This window comes from Nothobranchius furzeri, chromosome 6, assembly GCF_043380555.1.
Source record: "Nothobranchius furzeri strain GRZ-AD chromosome 6, NfurGRZ-RIMD1, whole genome shotgun sequence".
Lineage (NCBI taxonomy): Eukaryota > Metazoa > Chordata > Actinopteri > Cyprinodontiformes > Nothobranchiidae > Nothobranchius > Nothobranchius furzeri.
Window position 1 is genome coordinate 29,782,843 of NC_091746.1, and position 14,930 is coordinate 29,797,772.

At 45.7% G+C, this 14,930-nt stretch overlaps 2 protein-coding genes across 4 annotated transcripts; both read right to left on the bottom strand.

Moving 5' to 3' along the window:
• Positions 1-392: 392 nt before the first annotated feature.
• On the bottom strand, positions 393-5,701 carry LOC129164300 (dynein regulatory complex subunit 4). 2 transcript variants are annotated; one of them, XM_054743852.2, is made up of 11 exons: positions 5,582-5,701; positions 5,321-5,410; positions 4,409-4,606; positions 3,537-3,743; positions 3,410-3,464; positions 3,081-3,286; positions 2,683-2,844; positions 2,525-2,611; positions 2,246-2,455; positions 772-837; positions 393-691 (listed from the first exon to the last, which is right to left on the bottom strand). In XM_054743852.2, the coding sequence occupies exons 1-11, from the start codon at positions 5,582-5,584 to the stop codon at positions 572-574; spliced, it is 1,404 nt and encodes a 467-aa protein (XP_054599827.2). In that variant the 5' UTR covers positions 5,585-5,701; the 3' UTR covers positions 393-571. The 2 variants fall into 2 exon arrangements, with proteins under 2 accessions (XP_054599827.2, XP_070408770.1); XM_070552669.1 differs by having other exon boundaries at positions 2,246-2,611.
• A 2,613-nt stretch (positions 5,702-8,314) lies between these two features.
• ndufaf5 (NADH:ubiquinone oxidoreductase complex assembly factor 5) lies at positions 8,315-14,852 on the bottom strand. Of its 2 annotated transcripts, none has more exons than XM_054743851.2 (11): positions 14,616-14,852; positions 13,265-13,305; positions 12,853-12,916; positions 12,138-12,185; positions 11,962-12,062; positions 9,835-9,874; positions 9,567-9,764; positions 9,353-9,413; positions 9,083-9,166; positions 8,818-8,900; positions 8,315-8,622 (listed from the first exon to the last, which is right to left on the bottom strand). In XM_054743851.2, the coding sequence occupies exons 1-11, from the start codon at positions 14,850-14,852 to the stop codon at positions 8,536-8,538; spliced, it is 1,044 nt and encodes a 347-aa protein (XP_054599826.2). In that variant the 3' UTR covers positions 8,315-8,535. The 2 variants fall into 2 exon arrangements, with proteins under 2 accessions (XP_054599826.2, XP_054599825.2); XM_054743850.2 differs by having other exon boundaries at positions 11,962-12,065.
• Between the last annotated feature and the right edge of the window lie 78 nt (positions 14,853-14,930).

The window sequence follows — 14,930 nt, forward strand, 5'->3', positions numbered from 1 at the left end:
AAGGTCTCAAGATGCTGAAGATTAAAGTCAGATGTTTGTTGAAGAACTCACGAGGCGAGTTTACAGAAACGCGATGTTCGAGCTGCCATGGTGGTTCTGTGGTATGATGAGCACTCGTGTTTCAGACACGGAGCGGCGCAGTCGCGGGACTCGAGTATACGGTACCGCTCAGACTGACATAACACCGGTACGCACGTGTACATCTGTGCCCAACTAGAAAAGTCATCCTGAAACAACAACCTGCAGAAATGACTTCTGCTCTGGAGCCGCAGTCGAGGGCCACTAATGACCCTTGAACTGCATCATGCTAACTAGCTCGTTTTGGGTTAGCGGTTAGCTGCAGAAGAGTCGGTCAGACTTCTTTAAAATGACTCAGACCAATACAGTTGAAGTTTAGGTTTCCATGTCAGTTTTATTTTTAATTGAAAAACTTAAGAAGACATTCTTCAACTGTCAGTTCTGTTGAGCTTCAGAGCAGTTTGGAACGTTCATCTCAACAGTTTATCAGGTAGAGATTCCAACTTTTATCCGACGCCCTTAGAGTCCAGGAGCAGACGTCTGTCTCTGGGCTTTAGCTGACAGATGATGTTCCCTCCAGGATGTGCTCTGTGGTTCTGGAGGCGACGTCCTGCGGTGAGACACCTGTAGCCTGCAGCTGCTCCTTCCAGCTGTGCAGCAGCTGGCTGTCTTCCTGCAGATCAAACATCATGCTGTCACCACCTGAGCTGCAGAAGGGAACTGAACAGAAGCACCTGCGGGTAGAAGACGCACCATGGACTCTCCAGCCAAGTCTGCTTGCAGAGCGTCGATGGTGGCCCGTTTACCCTCCAGAACCTCCTGCAAGCAGACAGAACAGGGCTACGGCTTTGTTGGACCTCAGCAACAAAATCTGCTTTGACTTTTTGCCAGAACAAAACTGTTTTATGAGTTCTAGCAGTTACATGCCACTCTGAACTTAATGTTTATAGCAGAACAACATCTGACTTGTTGGTGGACCAGAACCACCAGGAAATCTATGTGGACCAGAAGAATGGGATGGTGCTTGCAACACTCTAGCTACGTTCCACATTAAAGAGCAAGTCACCCCCAAATCAACAATTTTTTTCTGATAAACTATATAAATGCGTGTCTAATTGTGCTGCAGACACGTGTCATCAATAGTTTAGCACTTTAGTGCATTTTAGTTAAAATTTAAATATTCTGCCTAAAACTGTCAGTGTTGTGCCGTTGTCAGGTAAAAACTCTGCACTACATTTGAATTTAAATCTGCCACCGCTATTGGCTAAGAGGTATGCTATGATGTAAACTGGTACATTATGATGTCACAATGTCGTGAGTGTGTGTATTTGTTAGCGGCTCCGCCCTCTCGGTTTGCTAGGCAACAGCATTTGTTGCATTTTTCAAACATGAAGTGGGAGTGGAGTCCGCTTCTTGTAAGGGGTGACTTGCTCTTTAAGGAACCCATCAGAACGCCTGGTACCAGGGCAGTTGAAGTTGCAGGACAAGGAAAGACTTAATTCCATTTGTGGTTCTTTTTAAAACACAGAAAGGTTTTTCTTTACGTTGCTGACGTTTCGTTTGCAAAACTTCCTCAGAGCTGACGCTGATGGTGGCGTCACTTCCTACGTTAGCGAGGTAAAGAAAATCCTTTCCTGTGTTTTAAAAAGAACCAAAAATGGAATTAGAAACTAAACACAGCAGGAACACACCAAAGATGTCTAAAGGAAAGACTCAGTTTTGGACACTTCAGGTGAAGAGAGGAGTTGTCAACTGATGGTAGTACCAGTACGTACACCTGGTTGGTCCATTTCAAGATCCTGGTTCTGGTCTATAGGGCCTTACATGGACAAGCACCATCTTACATTGGTGATCTTCTCAGTGCCTACACCCCCAGCAGGTCCCTGAGGTCCAGTGACCAAAGCCTACTGGTTGTGCAGCACCAGGCTAAAGGTCAAAGGTGACAGATCATCTGCTGCTGTGGCCCCCAGACTCTGGACCTCTCCCCCCCTGAGCCTGAGATCAGTGGACTCAGTGGTCTCCTTTAAAAGCAGCTGAAGACTCACCTGTTCAGGCTGGCTTTGGTGCGGCCTCCTCTTCTTCCTCTACTCTCTCATCATGCTGCTGTTTATTTCTGTCTCCTTTGTTTTGCTTGTGAAGCATTGTGTGACTTTTATTTTGAAAGGTGCTTTAAAAAAAGCTTTACAAACTCATTTACTCTGCTCAGAACCCGAGCATCGGGTCGTACCTGCAGCTTGTTGGCGGCGGCGTTGCGGGTTGTCGGGTCGATGCTGGACACCGACAGCGTGGTGCAGAGCTGTGCCTCCTTCTCCTCCAGTGTTTCTGTCAGAGCAGACAACTTCTTCTCCAGCAGAATCCTCTTCAGGCTGCTCCTCTGCTGCACATCCAGAATGCTTTCCATTTGTCGCTGGAGCAGCTCGTCTCGCTCCTGCTCCACCTGCAGAGGCGGTTCTGACCCATCAGCTCGCTGAGAGGACGGAGAGAGCAGCAGACGGGTGCGCTTTACCTTCTGGAAGGCCTGTAGGAGCAGCTCGTACTCCACCATCAGATCTTTGAGCTCCTTCTCCACCACCTTCTGCTGACCTTGGTTCTCCTGTTTAACAAAACGTCTTCATCAGTTAGAAGCCTCAGAACCAGACAGGTGTGACTTCTGAACAAATGGACCTTCATGGCTTCCTGGAACCGGACGTGTTTCTGAAGCTGCTCCTGCAGCTCCAGCACCTTCTGTTCCGCCTCCTTCAGTGACCTCTTCAGAACCTTCTCCTTCTGCTGAGCTCTTTCAAGCTTTCTGTTCTTCTGGATCATCTCAGACCGCAGCGCCTCTGCCTGCCATGACCCAGACAGAAAAAACAGAACCCGACTGACACAACGGAACTTTCTCCAGACAGAACCAGCTTTTACTGAAGTTCAGCAGCAGATTTGTCTTTATGTTCTGATAAAATTCTGTTAAGAATTTAACGGAACCCTGGTCAGAACCTTCAGAACCATCATGATGTTCTGTGTTTGTGGTTCATGGGAACAGAAGAAGAACCAGCTGGTTCTGCCGTAATCAACCGACTCACCTTCGGAACCTCCTGATCCGATAGCTGTTTTTTGATTACTTGAGTGTAGAACTCTTCAGCTTGTCTCAGAACCCGGTCCTGATCTTGGATCACAGAGCCCATGCGGTTCTCCAAATGGTTCTCCAGCTCTCTGATGGCTGACTCCCTCTTCTTGTCCTCCATTGTCACTAGAAAGTCCATCCTCTGTTGGAACGTTTGCTCCACCTCTGAGGAGGAACATTCAGGAGCGACACGTTAACCCACAGCAGGGCAAAGGACCGACACAACAGGATGTGGAAGGATGGAAGAACTAGGGAACAGCAGGAGAAGAGGAGAGCAGGTGGTCCAACCTTTCAGCCTGTGACGGTACTTGTTGTTGAGCTCCATCAGCTCCACCTGGTGTTTCTGAGGAAAAGGAGGCCACGAATCACTCAGGTGAAGAAACCAACATCAAAATAGACATGAATGTCGTCTCACCTGCCTCAGCTCCATGATGGAGATGCCCTCCTGGATTAGCTTCTCCTGAAAATCCATCTGAAGGTTCTGAAGACCTCTGTGCAGCTCGAGCCCCGAGTCCGTGTTCTGGTTTTGGACCAGTAGGGCCGAGCAGGCGGTGTCCATCTTCATCTCTGAAATGGTATTCTGCTGTTCAGACAAGACGTGTTTCAGCTTCTGCTTGTAGACCTGAAAGGTGAGGAGGACACGTTGGGTTAGGTAGTCAGGTTTATGCCAAGACAACATCAGGGGGGGGTGATGGTTGGTAAGACGTTTAGATTAGAATGAAGATATCAGAATCAGCTTCCTGACCAGGAGCACACGCACCAAGACATGGACACAAACAGTTTCAGACAGGCTGTAGAAGTCACAGCGCTGGAAGGAGACGTGGGAGAAAAATGTGTTTTTATTTCTGGCATCAATGAGCTTCCATCCATCGTCTGAACCCGCTTTGTCCATGTGGGGTCGCGGGGGGCTGGTGCCTATCTCCAGCGGTCAACGGGCAATCAGGCGGGGTACACCCTGGACAGAGAGCCAGTCCATCGCAGGGCGACACAGAGACACACAGGACAAACAACCATGCACACACACACACACACACACACCTAAGGACAATGTAGACAGACCAGTCAACCTAACAGTCATGTTGTTGGACTGTGGGAGGAAGCCGGAGAACAGGCGAGAACAGGGAGAACATGCAAACTCCATGCAGAAAGATCCCATGCTGGGAAGCGAACCCAGGACCTTCTTGCTGCAAGGCAACAGCTCTAACCACTGCACCACTGCGCAGCTTCCATACTTGGTTAAAGTGAATCTATCAGGAGCCTCTCGGCTGGAGTAAAGCTGCAGCTCACTGTGATCTCTACTTGGTGGCGCTCCTCGGCCTCGTCCCTCTCTCTGTCCCTGTTCCTCAGCTCCGCTTTGGCCTCCTGCAGTTTTCTCTTGGAGATTTCCCAGAAGTCTTGGGTTTTATCCCTTTCCAGCTGGAAGAAGCTCTTCTCCTCGCGCTCTCTGTCCAGCTCCTCCCGGAGACGAACGATGTGCTCCTCCAGCTGCACGCAAAGACACACGTGTCATCACACACACCGACAGGTGCACAAGGAGAGTTTCCAGCTCCGCCTCTGAAATAAAGTCGTTCTTTGACAAAACTCCGGCTCGTTGGGACTGCCCTTAAAGAGCAAGTCACCCCCTACCAAAGTCTAACTCCACTCCCACTTCATGTTTGAAAAATGCAACAAATGCTGTTGCCTGGCAGACCGAGAGGGCGGAGCTGCTAACAAATACACACACACACAGGCTCACGACAGCACTGTGACATCATAATGTACCAGTTTACATCATAGCGTACCTCTTAGCCAATAGCGGTGGCAGATTTAAATTAGAATACAGTGCAGAGTTTTTACCTGACAACGGCACAACACTGCCAGTTTTAGGCAGAATATTTAAATTTTAATAAAAATGCACTGAAGTTCCAAATTATTGACGACACGTGTCTGCAGCACGATTAGACACTCGTTTATTTAGTTTATCAGCAAAAAAAAGTTTATTTGGGGGTGACTTGCTCTTTAACGATTCAGAGGTCAGAAGCATCAACCAGACTGTTCTAGATAGCAACATGCAGCAGTGTTTAACACTTAAACATCATTTTCTATTCTAATATTTATTATTCAAACCAACGCGATGTATGTGTGACTGTAGTTATTGCTTCATCCAGCCCGGCCGGGAGTTTGTCTCCATGGTGACGTAGCATCGATCGGAAGCTCTACCTGATCCTTGGACATTTCCTCCGTGGACAGACGACCCATTTCCGCGGAGGACTTCCCCTTTCCGGGATTCTTCTGTTTAGTCCGCGGAGGCTGAAAGAGAAACGCATCGGGACTGACTACGTTAGTTCTCCCGGCTCATGCTAAGCTAGTTCTCCCGGCTCATGCTAAGCTAAACCGCTAACAACACAATGTGAACGGAAGTTACCGGTAAAACAAAGACAGCACAAGTTTTCTTTAACTCTACCGTCAACTTTGATTTACCATCGTTTCACACAGCAGCAGTCGGACGGATAAAATCACGCCGTTAACCTTCCGTCCGCTCGCAGGCGAGTCCGTACGTCAACATAAGGCGCTGCCATGGTAACAACCCATCACGTGACTGGGGTCCTTTCCTGTAGAAGGGGTTTGATCTTTTTATGTTGTAAAATTCTTATGATTTAGTCGATTTAAACGTTTTCTTGCACCCTGAATTGCCTCTCTGTGTGTGAAATGCTTAAAGCGTTCCCGAAATCAGATTTATGAAATAAAACTACAACCGGATGCTTCAAGGAGGAAGTAAACACTTCAGGATGTATTTTTTTTTCATTTGGACTCATAAAAGTTTAATTGATGAAAGGCTTTAAATTCTGCATTACGCTTCTTTAACGCAGCAAAAGAGTTATTTTTACCTTGTTTTTAGTTTTGACTACCATTGCAGCCCTCTGCAGAGGAAGTGACGTCACTATCGGCGATACTCTGAACATTCAAAATGGGCTTTAAATTCTTCTAAGAACAAAAAGTTTTGGTTACATTTTAAATATTGTTGGGAATCATTTGATTAAATCAGTTCTGAAATAACCCAGATTATTATGCTGCTCTTCCTCACAACTGTGCACCACCTGATCTCAGTGAGTTATTGTCCCGAAGCCAAGCCATCCTGAGCAGATTGAAACCTTTTCCTGCTGTTAGTTTGTCTAGATTTCTAGGCTACCTCATTTGTATTTTATTGTGTTTGTTTATCGTTTTTTTGCATGCATTTCATTTATACCATATAACATGCATTTATAACATTTCTCCTCATATAATTGGATTTAATCAGAACTCAAACTGCCAGAGCATCAGTAATTTTAATAATTCACTAATGATGTTTGTGCTAAATCACAAAAACACATTCCTTCATGCGTTTATATTTATCCATCCATCCATTTTCGGCCGCTTGTCTGCCGACCGGTCGCGGGGGCAGTAGGGAGGCCCAGACGTCCCTCTCCCCAGCCACCTGGACCAGCTCCTCCGGGGACATCCTAAGGCGTTCCCTGACCAGCCATGAGCCATGGTCTCTCCAGCGTGTCCTGAGTCTCCCTTTAGACCATCTCCCACATCAGTACATTTATATTTTATCTGTTTTGCTAAACATTTAAAAATCAGATTCTAGTGTGAATCATAAATGTTTAACCACTGGGGGTTATGGAGCAGAACATAGATGGTGGTCATGCTGCAGCATTCTTTGGGTTCCATCACATCAGTTCAGAGGTTCTGGTTTACAGGTGAGGTGTTGCTTAGAGTCTCCATGATGGTGGAACATTTAGGTCTTTCTGATTCCAGCCTTCCCCGTGTTCTGGATCTTCTGGTATACCACCTCAGGACTGGTCTTACTCCTTGGTTCTGCCCTCCATACTGACTGTCAGGCTCAGGATGAATAGAAACAGAACAGCTCCACTGATCACAGCAACGAGAGCTTCCCACCAGTTTGAAGAGGGTCATACCTTGTCCTCCTGGTCCGATCTGCGTTCCACATCAATTTGGGGTTGATCTTTGTTAGGATCTGTGGCCCATATATACGTATATATATATATATATATATATATATATATATATATATATATATATATATATATATATATATATACATACATATATATATATATATGTATATATATATATGTATGTAAATAAATGGTAAATGGCCTGTATTTGATATAGCGCCTTCTAGAGTAAAATATATATATATATATATATATATATATATATATATACACACACATATATACACACACACATATATATATATATATATATCTATATATATATATATATATATGTGTGTGTATATATGTGTGTGTATATATATATATATATATATATATATATATATACATATATATATATATATATATATGTGTGTGTATATATGTGTGTGTGTGTGTGTGTCCGTGCATTGGTCATTCTCTGTTAAATTTCCTGCTTTCTTTTGAACACACACATGGTCTCAGACATCTGAACCAGCGCTCAGTCCACCTTGGACCTGAGGTGTCTGTCGTACCTGTTCTTGAGGTCTCCATTGATGCTGAGGAGAGGCACCTTTTATCAGTCTGCTCCAGGTAACGTCTCCATTTGCCTAAGAGCAGTGAAGAACCGTGATCGAGTCCAGCAGCACCGTCTGTTCTCAGACTTCAGCACGGAGGTTTCAGTCATGATCACTGTGGGTTTAAAACTCGTCCAGGAGGATCCCAAAGGTATGCAGCTGTTTTTCATGAACGGATCCTAATTTCACTGATGTTCATCCTTCACATTAGAGACCCAGAGACAAAAAGACCACGCCTGTCCTCTGCAGGGTTCTTCCGCACGGTCCCACCAAGAGGAGACGGGGATGAGACTGGACCAGCAGCTTTGGCATTAACTGACCATTGGAGCCATTTGGAAATGTTCTGTAAAACCTGTGAAACCGCCAGCTGGACGGTCTTCTGTGGTTTCTAATTAAAAGGTTTTGGTTTCAGTCGAATAGAAGATAAACAGATTTATGGGTTTTAAAAGCCTGAAAGTTCCTGATTATTAAAACTCATCTTGTTTTCTGAATGTATAATTTTTCTTCTGATGCTTTTATTTTTACATGTAAGCGAATACCGTAATGTTGAGTTTAGATGCTCACGCGGATTTCTGCTGCTGACAGGTCTGTGTGAAGTAAAACATTAGCGTTGAGGAATGGTGATTAAAAGTCTTAAAGCGACGGGAACAAAGTCACGCTGAGATTTTGTTTATTTTCTAACAAACTGTTTCTGTACAACATTTACATTCATAAATAACCTTTACGTTTAATTTTCTCTGCTGCTGGAAGCTGAGCTGATGTCCACCAGAACCAGACGATCCAGAGGGTTCTAGCCAGAGTAACCTGTCCTGAGCGGGCAGAACCAGAACCAGAACCAGGCGTTTCGTTAGACGATTCTGCTCAGGCCGGAGCTCTAGGACGGGTCCTTGTTGCTCGGCTGGTTGATCTTTGACAGATCACCAAACGACACGGTGGCAGAGCCTCGCTTCGCTGGTTTCGCCTGGAAACCAAAACAACATCACTTCCTGTTTGGATGACGAACAAAGTTCAGCAGAAGTTTAAAAAACCCAAAATCATCAGAACTTCCTGTTCAGTAGGGCGGGGTTTATTCAGGCTGCTGCTGATTGGCCCACACCTCAGACACACCAACAAACAAACAAACAAACAAACAGGTACCAGCTGACATCTCGCTCACCTGTGACTCGTGAGGCTTCCAGCCAATCATGTAGAGGATGTGAAAGGAGGCGGGGACGGTGCCGGTGTTGCTCCCGTACATCTCTGAAACGTTTCAGATGGAGAAGGATGAGGCTGTGGCTCGGATGTGGAACAGAATGTTTTTGGATCAGAACCAAACACAGGAAGCTGCTCTGACTAAATGCATCAGCTGACTGATGCTCAGAAACAGGAAGTGGGTGAGTTGATTTGTTTTTACCCAGCATGCATCCTGGCCTCGGACTCACCTTGATAAACAGCTGCTGCTGCTAAGATGGAGTCTCTGTGCAGCAGCGACTTCCTGTTCCAGGCACAGCTACTCTCAGCCATTCCTGCAAACATCACGTCCACCAAGACGGTCAAAATCCTTCAGCCGAACTCACGTGAACAAAAACACAGGACTCCTGATCGTCCCGTCCCCTCCGGTTCATCCCTCGGGACGAGTCGGTGTGTCCGATACCCTGTGACGGTTTAGTGTGTTTGTGTGCTGGCGTTCTGTGGAGACTCCATCTTTATACCTTGCAGGTCAGTCATGACCTCCATGATTCCCGGATAATAAACCTGAACCTCGTCGATGTCCTGAAACACATCAGAGGGGGACGAACATCAGCTGGTTCCAAAGACAAACTCCAGCCTCTGACTTGTTCCTGTTCAGGTTTAAAAGCTCCAGCCATTAAAACACAGGGTAAGAAAATACGCCGTTTCCATGGAAACTGAATCCAACAGACTCACCACAGTCAGCATGCTGAAGCCCGCCTGTCCCAGCAGGTTGCCCAGGTCTGTGACGGTGGTGTAGGGGGACACGTGGGGGGAGAACCCGCCCTCCCTCTCCATCTCAGCCAACTGGAGGGAACATCTCAGCTCGAAGAGCGTCTCCGCCCCCACCATCGCCCCGACGAAGACACCGTCAGGCTTCAGCACCTGGTGGATCTAAGAGGACCAGACAGTCTGATCAACACCCTCCTGGGTCCAGTCAGCAGGACCGACGGGACGGACTCACCTGTCGCAGGGCTCCAGGTAGGTCGTTGGTCCAGTGCAGACTGACGGAACAGAACAAAAGCAGAATTTAATCAGCTGGAAAACAAGAGTTTAAATGTTTTAATATTCTTTACAATGATTCTGATGATTGTTTTAGACAAAACCAGAAACGTAGTTAAAAACATTAAAGGGTCTCTTCTCCTCATGGGAACAAAACTTTATAAAATGTGAAAATAACATAAAAATCACAATAATAACCCAAACAATCCAGAAATTAAAGTTTAAAGAATACAAGTAAAATGATGAATGTTCTGTTATCACCAAAGGTGGTAAAATATTGTTATAATGTCCTTTCACTGTCAGTTCAATGTATGTTACAGCCCCCTCTAGTGGTTACTCTGAGTAACACACCATAGAAACTGTTTTATTTTGAACAAACTTTATTGAACAGAAGTTGAACTCAAAGACAAGGAAGGTAAACAGTTCATGGTGTCTCTTTGGGGAGAAGTCTACATTTTCTGTTTATGGTCGCATCGCCGGTGTGAACTCAGTTTAGAAGTTTGTAACTTTGCCTTTGGGAATAACTTCTCTGTGCATCAATGCTAACAAGACAGAGACCCTGATCGCTGCACCCCCGGAACTTCAACCAAAAATCGAGCAGCAAATTGCCTCTTTTTGCCCATCAGCCAAGGCCAACATTAGAAACCTAGGAGTTATTTTTGATCCAGCTTTAAGTTTAGACTCACACGTCAAAACCATCTCCCGCTCTTGTTTCTTTCAACTGAGAAACATTTCAAAAGTCCGTAAACTGGTTTCTACTGCAGATCTGGAAAAAATCATCCATGCCTTTATGTCATCACGCTTAGACTACTGTAACACTCTTTTTACTGGTCTCAGCAAAACCTCCCTCTCACGCCTTCAAGCCATCCAAAATGCAGCAGCCAGACTCCTAACCAAATCCAGCAGACGAGCTCACATCACTCCGGTTCTACAGTCCCTCCACTGGCTCCCAGTAGAATATAGAATACAGTTTAAAGTTTTAGTCCTGACCTATAGAGCTCTTAACAACCAGGCTCCAAGCTACCTATCTGAGCTTCTATCCCCACACACCACCTCTCGGAACCTTAGATCCACATCTGAAAACCTCCTGACTGTTCCTCGAACCAGACTGAAAACCAAAGGGGACAGGGCCTTTCAGACTATTGCCCCCAGACTTTGGAACAGTCTAACTTCAAATCTCCGTCTCTCTAACACTGTAGAGGTCTTTAAAAATCATCTAAAAACTCACCTTTTCATCCAGGCGTTCCCTCCCTAAATGTTCAAAAAGATGGCTTTGTTCGGGTTCACACCTTCACTTTGTTTATACTCATGATTTTATTTTCTACGTTTATCACTGCTATTGTTTTTCTGATGTTTTTATTGGTTAGAGGTATTTGCCCAGATCTTTATCATGTTGTACAGCGCTTTGTGATTTATATCTGTGAAAGGCGCTCTATAAATAAACTTTTACTTACTTACTTACTTTATTTGACAGTAAAATCAATATTTTTGTTATGTTATCTGTGATTTGTGAGGTCATCTGAGATGCGATGTGTAGCAGGAGTTTACCCTTTTAAACAAATGTAACGTGTATACAGTAGTAATGTTTTATATAAATGTATATCATACTGTACTTACGCAAATTATAATTGTATTGTTTGTCTTATTTTTTAAGTTTCACCCTTTTGAATGTCATTAAAGCTGTGGACAACGTTCGACAGTCTTCAGAGTGGTGATATAAGACAGGTGTTAAAGCCCTGGCATCACACACGCACCATAACGGCACAGTGGAGTTAATGTTTCATTTCTATTTATTCTGCTGTAAACTTAAGAAGCACTACTGAGAGAAAGCTGGAGCACAACCTTTAGTTTTCTCTACATTTTAGATGAATTCAGCCTTTTTGTCATCGAAACAAAGTAAATAACAAAATATTAATTCAAGATTTTTATAGAAATAAATATCTACTTGAAATCAACCAACACTTTATTATTAAATCATAAATGAGATAAACAGCATCAGAGCAAGCTCGTCTCTGATTGGCCACTGGAGTTGATGTTCTCTTTCACCACAACCGGACCTGGTCCGACCCACTGCGGTTAGAATACTCACGTCAGGCTGCTCAGAACCAGGTCAAAGGTGTTTTCTCTGAACGGCAGGAACTCCTCATCAGCCAGAACACGATGAGTCTGGATCTCCGTCGGTCTGTGGGCCTTCTGAACAGAACAGAAACGTTCATCAGAATGAGGTTCAGATCCAGATTAGTCAGGATGTGGGTCAGGACTCACCGGGTTCTGACGGGAAACGTCAGTCATGAACAAACGCTCCACAGAGTCCTGAAACACAAACTAGAACCAGTCAGACACCTTCAGAGGCTCATAAAACACACACACGCACACACACACACACACACACACACACACACACTCACGCACACACACACGCACACGCACACACACACACACGCACACACACACACACACGCGCACACACACACACACACACACACACACACACACACGCACACACACTCACGCACACACACACACACGCACACACACTCACGCACACACACACACACACACACACACACACGCACACACACACACACGCACACACACACGCACACACACTCACGCACACACACACACACGCACACACACTCACGCACACACACACACACACACACACACACACACACGCACGCACACACGCACACACACTCACGCACACACACACACGCACACGCACGCACGCACACACACACACACACACACACGCACACGCGCACACACACACACACACTCACGCACGCGCGCACACACACACACACACACACGCACACGCACGCACACACACACACACACACACACACACACACACACACAGAGTTATATTAATTTGATCTACGGGCCGTTAAATGAAGGTGGTGCTGCTGATGATGTCATATGTTAGTGACATCATCGCGTAGATGGTAGACCACTGGGTTAGGTCACCCCTAACCTTGGTCAGGTGTTGGGCGACGTGACCTTTTCCTCCTCCGATGTCTAGAGCCAGAGGGAATGTCCTGAGGAGACACCAGGAGGACATACGTCACACAGACCCAGCTGGTTCTGACCCGTCCAGGTGGGAAAAGTACAATCATCTGAGGAACTAGCAGGTGTGTTCAGTTTTCATGTTTAAATATTAGAGGACAAGAGCAGGCTGTGGTTCGCCCGAGGGCGTCATTAGAAACATTATTATTGCACATTTAGTAAATAAACATGTGAGACAAAAACAAACAAGTTCATCAAACCAGCAAATGATTTGAAACTTCTGGAGTTGGTCTGATTACAAATAACATTACCAATAAGCACTAGACCTCTGACACCTGGTGTCACAGCTGATCAGGACACCTGGAACCTCCTGAACTCACCTGGCGATGTCGTAAACACGATCAGCAACTTGACCGCCAACCTGCAAATAACGACAGGTTCCTGGGGTTCAGTTGTCTAATCCAGCTGTGTGTGTGTGTGTGTGTGTGTGCGTGTGTGTGTGTATGTGAGAGAAAATGTGACTGCAGACACAGCAGAAAGAGCGACCCAGATCCTGTTCCTGATGCTGTTAGGGTTAACCCTAACCTTAACTAACTAGAAAACTCACCCATCAGAGGCTCATGACTCACAACTGCACACATAAACTCATCCTGTATTATCTGTACACCAAACCCTCCGTCAGGAATCTTGGTGTGACCTTTGACCCAGCTCTCACCCTGGATTCTCATGTCAGTTCTCTTGTTGGCTCTTCCTTCTTCCATCTCAGGAACGTTGCTAAGCTGAGTCCCATTCTGTCCCGCTCTGAACTTGAGACAGTTCTCCACACCTTCATCTCCTCACGCTTAGACTACTGTAACTCTCTTTTCACGTGTCTGAGCAGAACCTCCCTGAACCGTCTACAGGTGGTTCAGAACGCCTGTGCTCGGCTTCTGACCAAGTCCTCCAAACACACCCACATCACCCCGCTTCTCCTCCAGCTTCACTGGCTGCCAGTCACCTTCAGGGTTCATTTCAAGATCCTGGTTCTGGTCTATAGGGCCTTACATGGACAAGCACCATCTTACATTGGTGATCTTCTTAGTCCCTACACCCCCAGCAGGTCCCTGAGGTCCAGTGGTCGAAGCCTACTGGTTGTGCAGCACCAGGCTAAAGGTCAAAGGTGACAGATCATCTGCTGCTGTGGCCCCCAGACTCTGGACCTCTCTCCCCCTGAGCCTGAGATCAGTGGACTCAGTGGTCTCCTTTAAAAAGCAGCTGAAGACTCACTTGTTCAAGCTGGCTTTTGTATGACCTTCTTCACCTCTCTCTCTTTATTCTGCTCTCCCCACCTATTCCACCTTCCTCAGGATCCACTGGTTTCCCTCTTTCCTATTCACTCTCTCTCTCATTTTTTATATTTTTAATCACAATTGTCTATTTTTGCTCATTTTAAATATATTTTTAACAATTTTTTAATTCTTTTTTATATTTTTCGTTTTTGTGATGCACCTCGTGATTTTTATCTTGAAAGGAGCTATAGAAATGATGATTTTCTTCTTCTTCTCATTACAATTCTACACATTGACAAAAACAACATTTTTAATTATAAACCTCTAATTTCTGTGGCTTGTAGGACTTTATACTTCATGATTCTGGGTATTCTATAAAACCTGAACCAGATCCTGAATAAAACCGGAATCAAGGACGAGCTGAGGGCACCAGAACCCGTCCAGGTGACCTATGACCTCTCACCTCGTCCCTCAGGTAGTCGTACTGGTGGCTGTCAGGCAGAGATGCCGCCCAGCTCTTCTGTTTCCTCTTCATCTCCCTGTTGAACACATTCATGGTGCCCCTTCCTGACCCAGACATCCCCCTGCTGGGGCCGGACCTGAGCCCAGGCCGGAGACTGCGGCACCAGGAGGACCAGATCCAGCTGCCTGAGGAGGATGCGGATGTCTGTAGGAGCCTCAGACCCACTCTGATGTTCATGTTTCTGCTTTTGTCCTCCAGAAACACTCGCACATGTCAGCGGGAGCAACCTTTGGTGGAACTGGAAACATGGCGGCG

Excerpts from the sequence above, each read along its gene's own strand:
- LOC129164300 (XM_070552669.1), bottom strand. Across the intron at positions 838-2,245 it reads CCGCCGCCAACAAGCTGCAG|GAGGTTCTGGAGGGTAAACG; the intron begins GTACGACCCGAT and ends GTCTGCTTGCAG. Across the intron at positions 692-771 it reads ACTTGGCTGGAGAGTCCATG|GAAGACAGCCAGCTGCTGCA; the intron begins GTGCGTCTTCTA and ends TTTGATCTGCAG.
- ndufaf5 (XM_054743850.2), bottom strand. The coding sequence starts at position 14,852 with ATGAACATCAGAGTGGGTCTGAGGCTCCTACAGACATCCGCATCCTCC. Across the intron at positions 9,875-11,961 it reads CTGGTTCTGAGCAGCCTGAC|TCTGCACTGGACCAACGACC; the intron begins GTGAGTATTCTA and ends CTGTTCCGTCAG. Across the intron at positions 9,167-9,352 it reads GGTCATGACTGACCTGCAAG|GAATGGCTGAGAGTAGCTGT; the intron begins GTATAAAGATGG and ends TGATGTTTGCAG.